The 15351-nt window shown below is 34.4% G+C and overlaps 3 protein-coding genes and 1 non-coding gene across 4 annotated transcripts; 3 read left to right on the forward strand and 1 right to left on the reverse strand.

Moving 5' to 3' along the window:
- The first annotated feature begins 233 nt into the window (after window positions 1–233).
- Window positions 234–3224, forward strand: LOC114175573 (primary amine oxidase-like). Its single transcript, XM_028060326.2, has 5 exons — window positions 234–1058; window positions 1150–1531; window positions 1632–1745; window positions 2101–2639; window positions 2718–3224. The coding sequence occupies exons 1-5, from the start codon at window positions 271–273 to the stop codon at window positions 2914–2916; spliced, it is 2022 nt and encodes a 673-aa protein (XP_027916127.1). The 5' UTR covers window positions 234–270; the 3' UTR covers window positions 2917–3224.
- Window positions 3225–5397: 2173 nt separating this feature from the next.
- On the forward strand, window positions 5398–8914 carry LOC114176534 (primary amine oxidase-like). The gene is made up of 5 exons (XM_028061604.2): window positions 5398–6256; window positions 6341–6722; window positions 6808–6912; window positions 7929–8467; window positions 8542–8914. Exons 1-5 carry the CDS (start codon window positions 5469–5471, stop codon window positions 8738–8740), a joined length of 2013 nt encoding a protein of 670 aa, XP_027917405.1. The 5' UTR covers window positions 5398–5468; the 3' UTR covers window positions 8741–8914.
- Window positions 8915–9976: 1062 nt separating this feature from the next.
- On the forward strand, window positions 9977–11032 carry LOC114179268 (AWPM-19-like family protein). The gene is made up of 4 exons (XM_028065534.2): window positions 9977–10174; window positions 10254–10473; window positions 10560–10605; window positions 10724–11032. Exons 1-4 carry the CDS (start codon window positions 10051–10053, stop codon window positions 10832–10834), a joined length of 501 nt encoding a protein of 166 aa, XP_027921335.1. The 5' UTR covers window positions 9977–10050; the 3' UTR covers window positions 10835–11032.
- A 1196-nt stretch (window positions 11033–12228) lies between these two features.
- TRNAP-UGG (transfer RNA proline (anticodon UGG)) lies at window positions 12229–12300 on the reverse strand. Its single transcript has one exon. It is a non-coding gene; the product is annotated as a tRNA-Pro (tRNA).
- Between the last annotated feature and the right edge of the window lie 3051 nt (window positions 12301–15351).

A 15351-nucleotide genomic window follows, 5' to 3' on the forward strand; every position in this document is an offset into this window, starting at 1 on the left:
TTTATATATATATATATATATATATATATATATATATATATATATATATATATATATATATATATATATGGTTAGTTGTATAGTTGTATGCTTAATGTTACTGAGTAGAAAACAAGTCTATTGGCTGCAAAAGATGGCATGACATAGAATTCACGTGGGATGTCATTAATAAGTTTAATTAATTGGCCAAAAGGGTAGGAGGCAGCGTGTATTTAAGGGCTTGAGGAAGAGCTTCCACTGCACACACCAAACTAGGTTTTCATCTTCACCATGGTTTCCACCATGAACCTTGTGCTTTTCTCTGCCCTTCTGCTCTTCTCCCTCCAAACAGTGGTGTCAGTCACCCCATTGCCTTTTCAGCATCCACTGGACCCTCTCACCAAAGAAGAGATAACTCTTGTCCAAACCATAGTCCAGAGGAAGTACCCAACCTTCAACAACACGTTGAGCTTCCACTACATTGGCCTCGATGACCCTCACAAGGATACCATCCTCAAATGGGAATCCACCAAACCAACCATCACAACTCTCCCACGCAAGGCATTCGCCATTGCCATCGTCAACACCCAAACCCACGAGATCCTAATTGATCTTCAGACTAAGACAATTCTCTCAGACAACATTCACAATGGAAATGGGTTCCCAACCCTATCCGTGGATGAACAAGGCGTTGCCATAGAGCTGCCACTAAAATACGGTCCATTCAAAGAGTCGGTGAATAAGAGAGGGTTGAACCTCTCAGAGGTTGTGTGCTCCACTTTCACCTTGGGGTGGTTTGGAGAAACCCAGAGCAGCAGGACAGTGAGAGTGGAATGCTTCATGAAAGAAAGCACCCCCAATATCTATGTGAGGCCTATCAGTGGACTCACAATAGTGGTTGATCTCGACCTCCTGAAGATCGTCGAGTATCACGACGGTGGTATTATACCAGTACCCGCAGCTGATAACACCGAATACCGTTTATCACAGCAGAAGCCACCATTTGGACCAAAACATTACGGTCTAGCAACCCATCAACCAGAGGGTCCTGGCTTCCAAATCAGTGGACACAGTGTTAGGTAAGTAACGTTCTTCATTCTTTTGTTCTTTATCCACTACCATTTGTCATTGCTTAGTTTTAACTATTATTGATTTAATTAATCTCTTCAGCTGGGCCAACTGGAAGTTCCACATTGGATTCGATCCACGAGCGGGACTTGTGATATCACTGGCCTCCATTTACGATCTGGAGAAGCACAAGTCTCGAAGAGTATTATACAAAGGCTACATTTCTGAGCTGTTCGTGCCATACCAAGACCCAACAGATGACTTTTTCTATAAGACATTCTTTGATGCTGGAGAGTTTGGGTTCGGTCTCTCCACTGTCTCATTGGTCCCCAACCGTGATTGCCCCTCCAATGCTCAATTCCTTGACGTATATGTTCACGCCGCCGATGGCACTCCGGTGCTCATTTCTAACGCAATCTGTGTGTTCGAACAATATGGCAGCATCTTATGGCGTCACACCGAAAATGGCATTCCTAACGAATCGGTATGTACGCATACTACACCTCCTTCTTAACAATTCACGCAAATTGCTCATTCGATTAAATTTAAGTTTAAATATTTACGTTGGTGTTGGTCTCTGACAGTTCGCAGAGGCCAGAACGGAAGTGAACTTGGTGGTGAGAACAATCGTTACTGTCGCCAACTACGACAACATCATTGACTGGGAGTTTAAGACAAGTGGCTCAATCAAACCCGCGGTATGAATCATCATTTCCATTACCTATGTGCATGCATAATATAGCTCTTGCAATTTCAACTATGTACACCACGTGGTTCAATACCAGAATTCTCCCTCAAAATAAGGACGAATTCGTTCAATACCAATAGTTTAAGTTTTACCTGAGTCCAAGAACGAAAATCATTCAGAATGAAATAAAGTACTGCATGCTTCATTATAAATACAGGGTTTTGGAAAAATCTTTAAGACATACAAAAGTGGGCCTCACTTGACTTATTATATGTTTTGTCTGATCTGCTAGTCTTGTAGCCAAAACTAATGTAATCTAATATCAACCATTGAACATACATATACACGGATACGTTTGTATACAGATTGCTCTGTCGGGTATATTAGAAATCAAGGGAGTGGATATCAAGCACAAGAACGAGATAAAGAGTGATCAACATGGTACCCTGGTGTCGGAAAATAGCATTGGTGTCTACCACGACCACTTCTACATATACTACCTGGACCTTGACATCGATGGCGTCTACAACTCTTTTGAGAAGACGAGTTTAAAGACGGTGAGAGTGACAGACGGAAGCTCGAAGAGGAAAAGCTATTGGACGACTGAGACTGAAACTGCAGAGAGCGAGAACGATGCAAAGATCACAATAGGGTCCACACCGGGTGAACTTTCGGTGGTGAACCCTAACAAGAAGACATCGGTTGGGAACGATGTGGGATACCGTTTGATTCCTGCAATCCCAGTTCATCCTCTGCTAACGGATGACGATCATACACAAATCCGTGGCGCTTTTACAAACTTCAACGTGTGGGTCACTCCATACAACAGGACTGAGAAGTGGGCCGGTGGACTCTACGTTGATCACGGCCATGGAGATGATACCTTAGCCGTTTGGACCAAAAAGTACGATTATTTCACTTTTGTTATTACTTGTTTTTAAGTGTCTGTGTCGACAACAGCTTACACTTGAAATAATTGCAGGAACAGAAACATAAAGAACAAGGACATTGTGTTGTGGCATGTTGTCGGAATTCATCACGTTCCGGCTCAGGAAGACTTCCCCATAATGCCATTGTTGAGCACTGCGTTCGAGCTGAGGCCAACCAATTTCTTCGAGAGGAATCCTGTTCTCAAAACCCCTTCTCCTAGGGACGTTCAATGGCCGGGACGTCGCAGCTAAAACTACTCATTTACATTGCCATGTGCTACCACCGCTTCACTCTGCATTGTTTGGATTTGGATACATGTATTAAACTATTAATCAATCCTACAATAGAATGTTTGTCTACGTTGAGTAGTTAGGAAGTGATTACATCCTGCACTGCGTTGTTTGGATTTGAATGTCTAGAGTCTCCATTGTTTTCTCCCTTCCATGTGCCACAATACATCGTGCATCATCTATATTATTATATTACCTTAATATAATAATATAAATTTTTATTGATGGTAATGAATTTATAAAACCATTTCAAATTTCTAAATTTTAAATTTTTGTACCCAGACTCGATTTATTTTAAGGAATTTGTTCATACTTTAAACACATCGTCTGGAATAAAAAAAAAATCAGAAATAGGTGTTCCACAAAAATATCTTCCGAAACAATCATTCCAGAATACAACAAAAATTCTGGTATATAATATATATCTATCTAATTCCGTAAATGACTTCCTAAACATTTGTTTCGGAAACTTTGTTTTGTATTACAGAATATATTTTCAAGTTAGAAATGTATTTCTTGATTCAGAAATACCTTCCGGAATATTCGATCTATAGTAGATTTTTTTTTAAATGAGTATTCCAAGAAATATTTCTAAATTCGGAGATATGTTCCTGAACACTCTTTTTAGAAGTATTTTTTCAGTTTTTTCTTCTTCCATGCGCTCAAGAGTTTTACTCCTTTTCTTAACAAATTTGGGATGGATGTGCACACATGCATCGGACAAATCCTTGTAATAGGAAACAAATACGTTTCAGAAAGGTGAATGTGGTACGTATATGCACCTATACTGTTAACGTCGTTTTTTTCCTTTAGAGTCATGGTGTGAGGATCGTACCACAATACGATGACTTGCCTCAACGAGCAGTGCATAGGACGACATGGTGCAGGGGTCATAATGTTGCGAAGGGGAGGTGCTCTGTGTAGGGGACCAGGGAAGGAGGTGCGGTGGAAATGGACATTTCTAATTTGAAAAAAAAAAAAAAAAGACAATCGAAGAATGTCATTTTTATCATTTATTTTTATCCTTAATATTTACCATGTATGCCAGGTGTGATTTAGTTATTAATATTGTTAGTGCATGAATTAAACTTTTTAAATGAGTAAAGAAAAATGAAAGATTTTTGAATGAGGTTTAATAATAATATGGTCCTATGTTTCGGTTTATGATTCACTTTAGTTTAATTTTTTTTTATATAATTTAGTTTCAATATTTTTTAAATATAATCAATTTGATCCCGTGATGTAACACATCAAAATCTAGAAGATATTATTACGTGTCAAATAGTTTGAAATATGTCATGAGTTAAAATTTAGAATGTGTCATGTATCAAATCAAAGAAGTCTCAATAAAATAGAAAATTATTTTGATTTTGATACATGATTTCTTTCAAATGATATTAATGTTAATTTTACTTAAAAAATCAAATTGACTCTATTTAAAACATATTATGACTCAATTGCATTAAGAAAATATAAAATTCAAAGTAAATCATATAATTAATTAATATATTAATAACTTCCACAAGTTCCTCTTCGTATTGCGTTGTAATATTTAAGTAAATTTCCAAAAACTGTTAATTTATTTTGAAATATATTGATGGTATATTTTCTTAAACTTATTCACATGGATAAGACGTGCTTCAATAAACAATTTGTAACGTTAAAGAGCCATTTTTTTGTTTACTTAAATCTACAAGTAAATACGATTTAAGTTTTTTATTAAACTTTATATTTTTTACATATTTTCATTTATTAATGTAAGTATAATATATAATTTTCTTTACTTTTAGAAGTTGTTTAGGAAATTTGGTTAATAAATAGAAATTTGATTTTAATTGAACAGAATTTGAGAGAATGAAAGAAAAAGGAATAAAGAAGTTTATTATTCAAGTAAAACATTCTACGAGCAGACAATTTGAGAGAAAAAAAAATAAACAAAGACCAAGCTTATGTCAAGTCCAAATAAAAAAAGGTTGAGTGTTTGATATTAGAAGCAATTTATTTCTATAATCAATTATTGGTAATATAGTTGGGTAAAATCTAAAACTCTTCTAGTGTCTTTCGTCGTGTTATTCGTACTCCACCGTTTTCAGCCAAATCATGCGCTCTCGTCTAAATTATATAACATTATTGAGATACAGATGGTAGGACTCCAAAACCAAACCATAAAAAATTCAATTTGTCCCTCGTGATCACCAGTATACATAGAAAACTAATGTTCTCTAAATCAGTGAGACTACAACATGGTTTATTTTTCAATTAAATGGTCATTAATAATGTTATAATGAGGACTCATTTTGACGTTTTAGTCGCAGAATAGCAGCTGCATTTAAATGATCTTGCTAACTACTATTTGTACACATTCTTACCAAATCCCACCAAGTTGTTATATCAGCGCTTAAAAATGGCATGACACAAATAATTCACGTGGTGATGCCATTTGAGACGTGTATTTAAGGGCTTGAGGAAGAGCTTCCACTGCACACACACCAAACTAGGGTTTCATCTTCACCATGGTTTCCACCATGAAACTTGTGCTTTTCTCTGCCCTTTTACTCTTCTCCCTCCAAACAGGGGTGTCAGTCACCCCACTGCGTTTTCAGCATCCACTAGACCCTCTCACCAAAGAAGAGATAACTCTTGTCCAAACCATAGTCCACAGGAAGTACCCAACCTCCAACAACACGTTAAGCTTCAACTACATTGGCCTCGATGACCCTCACAAGGATACCATCCTCAAATGGGAATCCACCAAACCAACCACCACAACTCTCCCTCGCAAGGCCTTCGCCATTGCCATCATCAACACCCAAACCCACCAGATCCTAATTGATCTTCAGACTAAGACAGTTCTCTCAGACAACATTCACAACGGAAATGGGTTCCCCACCCTCTCCGGGGATAAACTGGCCGTTGCCATAGACTTGACACTCAAATACGGCCCATTCAAAGACTCAATCAAGAAGAGAGGGTTGAACCTCTCAGAGGTTGTGTGCTCCACTTTCACCTTGGGGTGGTTCGGAGAAACCCAGAGCAGAAGGACAGTGAGGGTGGAATGCTTCATGAAAGAAAGCACCCCCAATATATGGGTGAGGCCTATCACTGGACTCACAATTGTGGTTGATCTTGACCTCATGAAGATCGTCGAGTATCACGACCGTGCTATTGTACCAGTTCCAACCACTGATAACACTGAATACCGCTTATCACACCTGAATCCACCATTTGGACCAAAGCAACACAGTCTAGCAACCCATCAACCACAGGGTCCTGGCTTCCAAATCAATGGCTACAGCGTTAGGTAAGTAATTAATGGCAACCATTTTTTATCATTGCTTTGGTTATGAACAGTTTTAACTATTTTTTCTTTAATTAATCTCTTCAGCTGGGCCAACTGGAAGTTCCACATTGGATTCGATCCACGAGCAGGACTGGTGATATCACTGGCCTCCATTTATGATCTGGAGAAGCACAGGTCTCGAAGAGTATTGTACAAAGGCTACATTTCTGAGCAGTTCGTGCCATATCAAGACCCAACAGATGATTTTTATTATAAGACATTCTTTGATGCTGGAGAGTTTGGGTTCGGTCTCTCCACTGTCTCATTGGTCCCCAACCGTGATTGCCCCTCCAATGCTCAATTCCTTGACGTATATGTTCACGCCGCCGATGGCACTCCGGTGCTCATTTCTAACGCAATCTGTGTGTTTGAAAAATATGGCAGCATCTTGTGGCGTCACACCGAAACTGGCATTCCCAACGAATCGGTATATACACATACTACACCCTCCTTCTTATCAATACACGCTAATCGCTCATTCGATTATATTTAAATTTAAATATTTACAACAGTTCGCTGAGTCCAGAACGGAAGTGAGCTTGGTGGTGAGAACAATCGTTAGCTACGACAACATCATTGACTGGGAGTTTAAGACAAGTGGCTCAATCAAACCCGCGGTATGCATAATCATTTCCTCTGCTTATGTGTATCATTAAGATAGTTCTTGCAACTTATAGAAACATTTTTGTAAAGCTGTCAATTTTGTTTTATGTGTAGATAGGATGACAAATTTATAATCTTTTATAAAAGCCATGGTACAAAGAATAAACATTATCAAAAGGAGAAAGAAAAAACAAAACATACTTTTTTTTAGGTTCCTCGTCCTAAAAAAGTAAAAGGAAAACATCTCATAGCATTAACACTTAATATACACAGAATTTTTTTTTATAGATTTATAAGTTATATAATATTATAAGAAGAGATAGATAAAAAGAAAAAACAATTGTCTAATAGATATAAATAAAATTAAACTACATATGTATCACTGCTCGTTTTTCAAAGAAACAATACATGGACACAAAAAAATGTGCATTAACACTTAGTATATACTTAGAGAAAGAATAAAAATGATAAATTTATACGTATGATTTGATAAAAAGAAAAAAGATAGAAGAAAAAAGTATATAATAAATATAAGTAAAACTAAAATGTCTGTATATCATAACTCATGATTAAAAACTTCAATCTAGATCCAAACCCTCCCGGTGTATCCCAAAAACATCAAATTGGTAGGAACATTATACTATATTGTTTAAAAATTACATTTAAACATAAAAAATATTATACTATATTGCTTCGATTATTCCTTGCGTAATGTTATTTTATTAGATAAGATCCATATTATTCCCTTGCGGACCCCAGGGGACATTACCACGCATGCCATCTGAACTTTGGAATATCCATGCCTGAATGTTTACCTGAATCCAAGAACAAAAGTCACTCAGAATGAAATAAAGTATAACATGCTTCATTTTAAATTCATGCTTTTGGAATTCAAATCATAAGAGACACAAAAAGTGGTCCTCACTTGACTTATTATATGTTTTGGCCAGACAGCTAGTCCAGTAGCCAAAACCAATAATGTAATCTAATAAACTTTTGAACATACATATACGAATACGTATGTGTACAGATTGCTCTGTCGGGTATACTGGAAATCAAGGGAGTGGATATGAAGCACAAGAAGGAGATAAAGAGTGATGAACATGGTACCCTGGTGTCGAAAAACAGGATTGGCGTCTACCACGACCACTTCTTCATATACTATCTGGACCTTGACATCGATGGCGTATACAACTCTTTTGAGAAGACAAGCTTGAAGACGGTGAGAGTGACAGATGGAAGCTCCAAGAGGAAAAGCTATTGGACGACTGAGACTGAAACTGCTGAGAGCGAGAACGATGCAAAGATCAGAATAGGGTCCACACCGGGTGAGCTTTCGGTGGTGAACCCTAACAAGAAGACATCGGTTGGGAACGATGTGGGATACCGTTTGATTCCAGCAATCCCAGTTCACTCTCTTCTAACGGATGACGATTATCCTCAAATTCGTGGCGCTTTTACAAACTTCGATGTTTGGGTCACTCCGTACAACAGGACTGAGAAGTGGGCCGGTGGACTCTACATGGATCACAGCCATGGAGATGATACCTTAGCAGTTTGGACCAAAAAGTACGATTTTTGTTATTAGTTCTTTATAAGTGCATGCCTGTGTCGACAACAACTTACAGTTGAAATAATTGCAGGAACAGAGACATAAAGAACAAGGACATTGTGGTGTGGCATGTCGTGGGAATTCGTCATGTTCCATCTCAGGAAGACTTCCCTGTAATGCCATTGTTGAGCACTGCATTTGAGCTCAGGCCAACCAATTTCTTCGAAAGGAACCCTGCTCTCAAAACCCCTTCTCCTAGGGACGTTCAATGGCCAGGTTGCCGCAGCTAAAACTATTCATCTGCATTCCCATGGTGCTACCTACCTCCGCAGCACCCTGCTTTGTTTTGATTTGGATGGGGTTTTCTCCCTTCCATGTGCCACGATAATGTCTTCATGCTTCTTGTGTATTATTATAGTATAATAATATAAATGTGAACAAAACTATGTCATATTTATCAGCAATTCCCGGCCAAATAGAACATTGAAAATAAGAAACTGCTGATACCTTGACCTGAGAAATTTGGACTGTAACAACATAGACCAAGGTCTGCAAGAATAAGGTAGCTCCCAAGAAGATATGCATCATTTTATAGATGAAAATTAGTGATTTGCAAGCCTCCCTCTTCTCTGGAACAACATAATTTAGCTCAATTAACTATAAACCCATCTTTCGATCTACTTGAGCAACAATTTTGGCCATCTATAAACCTTATAACAGTATTTACAAGATGAATTCATAAATTAGTTTAAAATTTACTTTTCAACATAATATTAATTAAATTAGCCCTGTTACATAGCAAATTAAAACATACTACGATATCAAGGATTCAACCAAGGATACCAGTTCAAGGCTATATGAGCAAAGTTCTCAAAAATTGGCTCTGTTGTTGGTTATCCTGCCATTCCTTTGTTAGAGTTTCTCCCTTTTGGAACAGCATTGTCTTTTTCTTTTACATAAAGACTGAAAAAATCCCACTATTAAGTATGTTATGTGAGTTACTTCAATTATGATTTTAGTTAACTGAAAATTAAAAAAACTGTGGTTACTTTTAAAAAATAGTAAATGAGTTGAAAGTTATTAAACTAATTACATTATAAATTTTCTAAGAACTCAAATTATTTTTACTATGTTTTGGCAGTAAATTTTTATTTATATGTATTTCTGCTGTGTAACATTTGTTCTCCACCGCCGCTTGTGTTTTGAGTTAGCTGTAAGAAACGTAATCTCATACTTTATTTATAATGTTGCGGACTTTTTTCTCACTCCGAATTTGATATTATCCATAAGGATATAAAGATACAAAGTTTCCCCCTTCTACATGCTGCCACATAAAATAATTCCTTCCCTCTTAACGAGGCAAACCAATTCATGATCAAAGAATACAGCCATTTCTTTGCATAGAAGAAACTTATTTTCAATGGCGAGAGCAAAGAAGAACCACATTACTGGACAACCTTTCCCCAGAAATATTCTAGTAATGGGGAGAATTAATCTTCCTTTATACATATATATAAATATTTCAACCTTCCAAGTTCACAAAATAAGGACAAGTTAAGGTTCCACTTTGATTTGTTTTTGCGTTTGAAGTTCAAGGACCATGGCTTCAGGATCGAAATCAGTAGCCTCGATCCTCTTGGCACTGAATCTTGTGTTGTACTTCATTGTTCTTGTGATTGCTTCTTGGGCAGTGAATCATGGGATTCAAAGGTCTGGTGAAACAGGTAAGATATAGTAGAATGTGTTGGTTGGTTGGTGAATTTGAAGTTAACTGGGCTGACTCTGGTTATTTGTATGGTATAGCATCTGTTTTGTCCCTTCCGGCCCGAATATTTCCGATATATTTTCCGATGGGAAACATGACAACTGGTTTCTTCGTGATATTGTCTCTGATTGCTGGTGTTGTGGGGTTCACCACCTCTCTCACCGGACTCAATAACATTTTCCAGTGGGATGCTCCCAACTTACATGCTGCAGCCATGTCTTCACTCACTACATGGGCACTCACTCTATTAGCCATGGGGTCAGCCTTATCCCCTTTTCTGCTTTCTATTTACTCAAATTTTCTACCATTCTATCACCACTCAACTGCTACTTTTTTTCTTCCAGATTTGCATGCAAAGAGATTGAACTTGGATGGACTGACTCAAACCTGGTAAATTAGCTTGCTTAGTAAAGAAAGTTGTATACTTTATCATTTTTATCTGTTAATTTTTGAAGAAGTAGAGATTTGGTTTCCAATAATAACCAGAATTTTGGAAATACTTTTGCAGCGGACCTTAGAAACAATCACGATAATAGTAAGCGCAACTCAACTGCTATGCACGGGAGTTATCCACGTTGGTATTTCAGAAGTTGTTCCTCCCAGAATTGGAAGAGTTTGAGTTTGGTGGTGGGGTCATGGCATGCGTGAATGCTCTCTATTTTAGCAACATGACTGCACAATTAACTCAGACTTTTTTACTTATGTCAAAATTGTTCATATGATGACTATTTGCATCATGGTATTTTATTAGTTTAATTTTTTCAATTTGTATCATGCTCAGTTCAAAATTCAAATGGACGCAATTTAAATTCTTAAATTCATTGGCTGGTATATGCTAAGATGATAACTAAAATTATTAAAATTCAGAATGAGAAACAATTTGATTGGAATTTAATTTGTTCAATAAAAGATTAGGAAGAGAAGGAAATGCGGGCCGACCCACATTCTCGAAAAAAAAAAGAATGAGATAAAAGAAGAATGGGATAGGAAGAGTGTTTTAGCTTTGTGGCACGTTTAGGCCTCTCTCATATAACCCATAGGGTTAACGAGAAGTTGGTTCACATAATCTACGTTATTTAAATTCCTAAAATTTAATAGTTCTTATTCACATTTTTTTTCTTATTTCAGTCCACTAGGTTATTTTTATTTTCAATAAATTTATACTTATAAATTATAAAATTATAAATATTATTTATTTTTATAAATGAGTCATTATAAATTATTATTTCTATTAACTTAATTAAAAAAAATTAAAATTAAAATTTTCATGTTATGAACCGACATGCAAACCTAAGATCCAAACATTACGTGGAACAAATCAACTAAATTAGTTACCATTTCTTTTTGTGGATGGGATGGACTGGCCTACATTTTACAGACCAAATACAAGACAGTCCAAAATAAAAGGATCTATCTACATTTTTATGTCTAAAATACTCAATTTTGTTTAATAAATTCCTAAATTACATGAAATAGAAATATTATATATATATATATATATATATATATATATATATATATATATATATATATATATATATATTTGTGTGTGTGATTTGTACAGAAATATATTATTTTTTATTTTATATAATTTTGTTTGTAATATATAAAAATAAGATGATTAAATATGTTGTTGTATTTATATTAACAGAGTAATATATATTATAAATAAATAACTATATATATATATATTAAAAAACATTAATTTTCTAGTAACATGATTTTGCAACAATATTTTTTAATTGAGAATACCAAGATAGCATTCTTGTAAATAGCTTTATTTCTAAATTCATTGAAAACATATAAATAAAAGTAAAAATACATTAGAAAACATAGTCCATTGAATCCTTAGAAAATCATAATTCCGTTCTCTTTTGTTTAGTTCTTTAATGTAAATTGAGGATTTTAAAATATCAAAAAATTCATTATATATTATTTAGATAATTCTTATAAATAGCTCATCATTAGTTAACTTCATGAAAAGTAAAAACAAATAAATAAAAAATAGAAAACGGGGCATTCCGAGAATCGAACTCGGGACCTCTCGCACCCAAAGCGAGAATCATACCACTAGACCAAATGCCCATCACATCATGCAACATTCTATTTTGGAAATATTTTTATATATTATTATTTACTGTACAACAGGAAGATATAAAATATCTTCACATTAATAGTGCAAATTTTAATTAAATAATTTAAAGTTTATTTTCTCTTTATGTTTTTTATTTTTTTCCTGTCACGAATATATCCCAATTCATTACATATTTACTAGTTTCTGTCACGTGTATGACATTGCGACACGTTACTTTTAGATAAATAATAAATTTTAACCACGGCTATTTTAAAATTAAGTTTTTAAATCTAAAGCATTAAGGATGTTAGAAGTTTTTAAATCTAAAGCATTAAGGATGTTAGTGTAAATTTCATAAATTGGCCCTTCTGATTAACATTACAAAGTTAAAGAATTAAAATTAAACGTTTAAAGCTTAAATAACCTAAGAGTAAATGACTAAAAACGTAAGGGTAAAAAATAATTGTTGTCATAATTTTATTTAGTACTTTTATCAACATTCATAAGTTCGTTTTTTTTTATTTAGTCTGAAATATATTTTTTTACATCTGTAACAAAAATTTAATTAAACTTTGTTAATTTTGTTAGCTTTATTACATATATGCCCCAGTTTGATTGTATAAGGGTGTTGGATTCGCAAGAACTGCATAATAGCCCAAATACGTATGGCCCAATAGTGGCTGTTATACATACATACACATATATAATCTTTGTTATACCTTTGTTAATAATATATTCTGTGTTATCAGACTAAATTTATTGAAAATTGAAAAATTGTATTGGTAACATTATTTGATGAAATTTATGTTGAGAAATCTTGTCTCAAATAAAACTTAAAAGAGATAAACCACAAGGATCGAAATATACAAAATTATTAAAAGAAGTATTATTTTATTTTCTTCATTATAATATTATTATTATTTGTATAAAAGTATTTTGTATTATCTAACTAGATCCACAAAATTCTCCAAAATGTTATAATCAAAGCTCATTTATTAAGAATTTACATTACGATTATTTCTTTTATCTTAAAACTTATCCTGATAAGAATATTAGAAACTTAATACTTTCACGCAACAAAAGAAAAATCGTACAAACAACAACATTAGTGAAATTATTGCGCGTGAATGGTGGTTCTAAGAATGGTTACCAAAACTAACCATCTCTCATCTAATCATGATATGAACAGAATAAAATATTTTTTCGGAGTGTTAAATATTAAAAAACTTTACCATTTATAATAGTTCTATCAAATTCAAAAATAAAATAATTTATAGTAAAAAAATATATTTGTAACTTCTGAAAATATCAAAATTTACTTCACATCACATGCTCAGAATCCTTCGAGTTAATTGTTAATTGTGCTGGCACATGACATGATGTAGCCTCTGCATTGCCGCATCTGGATGGGATTTTGATCTAATAATACAACCATCACCAGACACTAAATTATTATCATTATTAGATTTTATTTTTGTAATAAAAATATCATCAAAACATGATATTAAATATAACTTTAATAATTATTAAGTTTGATCAACAATCATGTCAAAAAGTGTGTTACAAATTCTATCATGAGTAATTGGTTACGAATCGGAGTATAACTTTAAATAAAAATAAAAACGTGGAACAAAGATTCAGAAATTTATTACTTAAAATTTGGAATATGTACTGTATCTAAGCGGTGAAACAAAATTCTTCGCACTTTTCGTTCTTTGTTGTTATATCTTCACCGACAAAGGTTAAGAGACTAGTGTACCTCTAGGCAGCCTAATACAACTATATAGTACAATCCACCTACATAAGGCCCTGCCAACATGCAAATGGTTATCAAATAAATCAACGAACAACCATAAGCGGCCTAGGCCACCTATTTCAGGGAACAATACGACATCTGCCGACCATTCCATACTTAGAATATTAAGACAAAACCCCTAGGACCAGCAATCATCAAACTAAGGGGCCTAGGCCTGGCCCAGACCCACCTACGACCCAAACAATAGCTCAGCCCATGGCAAGATCAAACATAATTAATAAACAATAAATACGCATGAACCCCAATAATTAAAGGTACACATTCATTAATCCCTTAATCACGAGATTTGACTTTCTGAGAATCTTTTGGCTGACTTGATCGTCGGAGTCCTCTACGCAGATAACCCCTTATGGGTCCAAACCGTGATACCAGCGGATGACATGTGCGAGATGAGGAGAAACCAACTAGAGATATTGCAAATTGAGGTAAGATGATATTCGTGTTTGACTTCTTTTATTTGTTCTCTGCAAAAACAACATAATCAAATATAACATTAATCTTTTATGTGTCTTATTATTAATTTTTTTCGAAAGACAGAAAATACCATAAATATTATTAAGGGTCAAAGTTTTATTTTGTAATCGGTTCAGATGAATTTTATATCAAAGGAAAGTTAAATAAGTGTATACCGTTATGAGTGATTACATAAATAAATATTACTCGTAGTTTAATTTTTTTTTTTTCTTTTCTAGAAAGTGTGTCAATATGAAGGGATTCAATATGAATCAATAAACTCTACATTAGTTAAAAAATTGAACATAATATAAAAATGAATGTCTACAAATTAACTTTTTTACGTTAAAGGTGGATTCATGTCTCTCGTTGATATTATTTCTTGATACCGATCCTTCTTTGAAAACCTATCACTATTATTTATAATAGACTTATATGCTTAAATTTTAGTGTTTGATTTTTTTTTTCCAATTTTTAAAACTAAAGGTTCTCTGATTATATGTTTTCAAAAATCAATAAGAAAATGTGTACTTTTGATAATTAATTATACATCATTTGTGGACTATTTCTTTTAATTATTACAATCAATAATTTAAAATTATTGAGAATCAAACTGGTTGGCATTTTTTTTTTAAATTTATTGATTAAGTGGGCCAACCCACCTTCAACCCGGCTCGAACCCGTTTAACCCGTGGGTTAAGTGAGCCGGGTTGAGTTCAACCCACTTTTGAAAAAGTTGAATTTTTCTCAACCTAACCCGACTCGAACCCGTGGTGAGCCGGGTTGGCTCACG

The sequence above is a fragment of the Vigna unguiculata genome, chromosome 3 (genome assembly GCF_037176805.1).
Source record: "Vigna unguiculata cultivar grain cowpea cultivar isolate G323 ecotype 2 chromosome 3, ASM3717680v1, whole genome shotgun sequence".
Classification (NCBI taxonomy): domain Eukaryota; kingdom Viridiplantae; phylum Streptophyta; class Magnoliopsida; order Fabales; family Fabaceae; genus Vigna; species Vigna unguiculata.

What these genes read in the sequence shown, in the direction of transcription:
- LOC114175573 (XM_028060326.2), top strand. Translation starts at nt 271, where the DNA reads ATGGTTTCCACCATGAACCTTGTGCTTTTCTCTGCCCTTCTGCTCTTC. An exon ending in ATGGCATTCCTAACGAATCG is followed by an intron (nt 1,532 to 1,631) that starts GTATGTACGCAT and finishes GGTCTCTGACAG; the next exon opens with TTCGCAGAGGCCAGAACGGA. An exon ending in GTGGCTCAATCAAACCCGCG is followed by an intron (nt 1,746 to 2,100) that starts GTATGAATCATC and finishes GTTTGTATACAG; the next exon opens with ATTGCTCTGTCGGGTATATT.
- LOC114176534 (XM_028061604.2), top strand. Translation starts at nt 5,469, where the DNA reads ATGGTTTCCACCATGAAACTTGTGCTTTTCTCTGCCCTTTTACTCTTC. An exon ending in CTGGCATTCCCAACGAATCG is followed by an intron (nt 6,723 to 6,807) that starts GTATATACACAT and finishes TATTTACAACAG; the next exon opens with TTCGCTGAGTCCAGAACGGA. An exon ending in TTAGCAGTTTGGACCAAAAA is followed by an intron (nt 8,468 to 8,541) that starts GTACGATTTTTG and finishes AAATAATTGCAG; the next exon opens with GAACAGAGACATAAAGAACA.
- LOC114179268 (XM_028065534.2), top strand. Translation starts at nt 10,051, where the DNA reads ATGGCTTCAGGATCGAAATCAGTAGCCTCGATCCTCTTGGCACTGAAT. An exon ending in TCAAAGGTCTGGTGAAACAG is followed by an intron (nt 10,175 to 10,253) that starts GTAAGATATAGT and finishes TGTATGGTATAG; the next exon opens with CATCTGTTTTGTCCCTTCCG. An exon ending in GATGGACTGACTCAAACCTG is followed by an intron (nt 10,606 to 10,723) that starts GTAAATTAGCTT and finishes ATACTTTTGCAG; the next exon opens with CGGACCTTAGAAACAATCAC.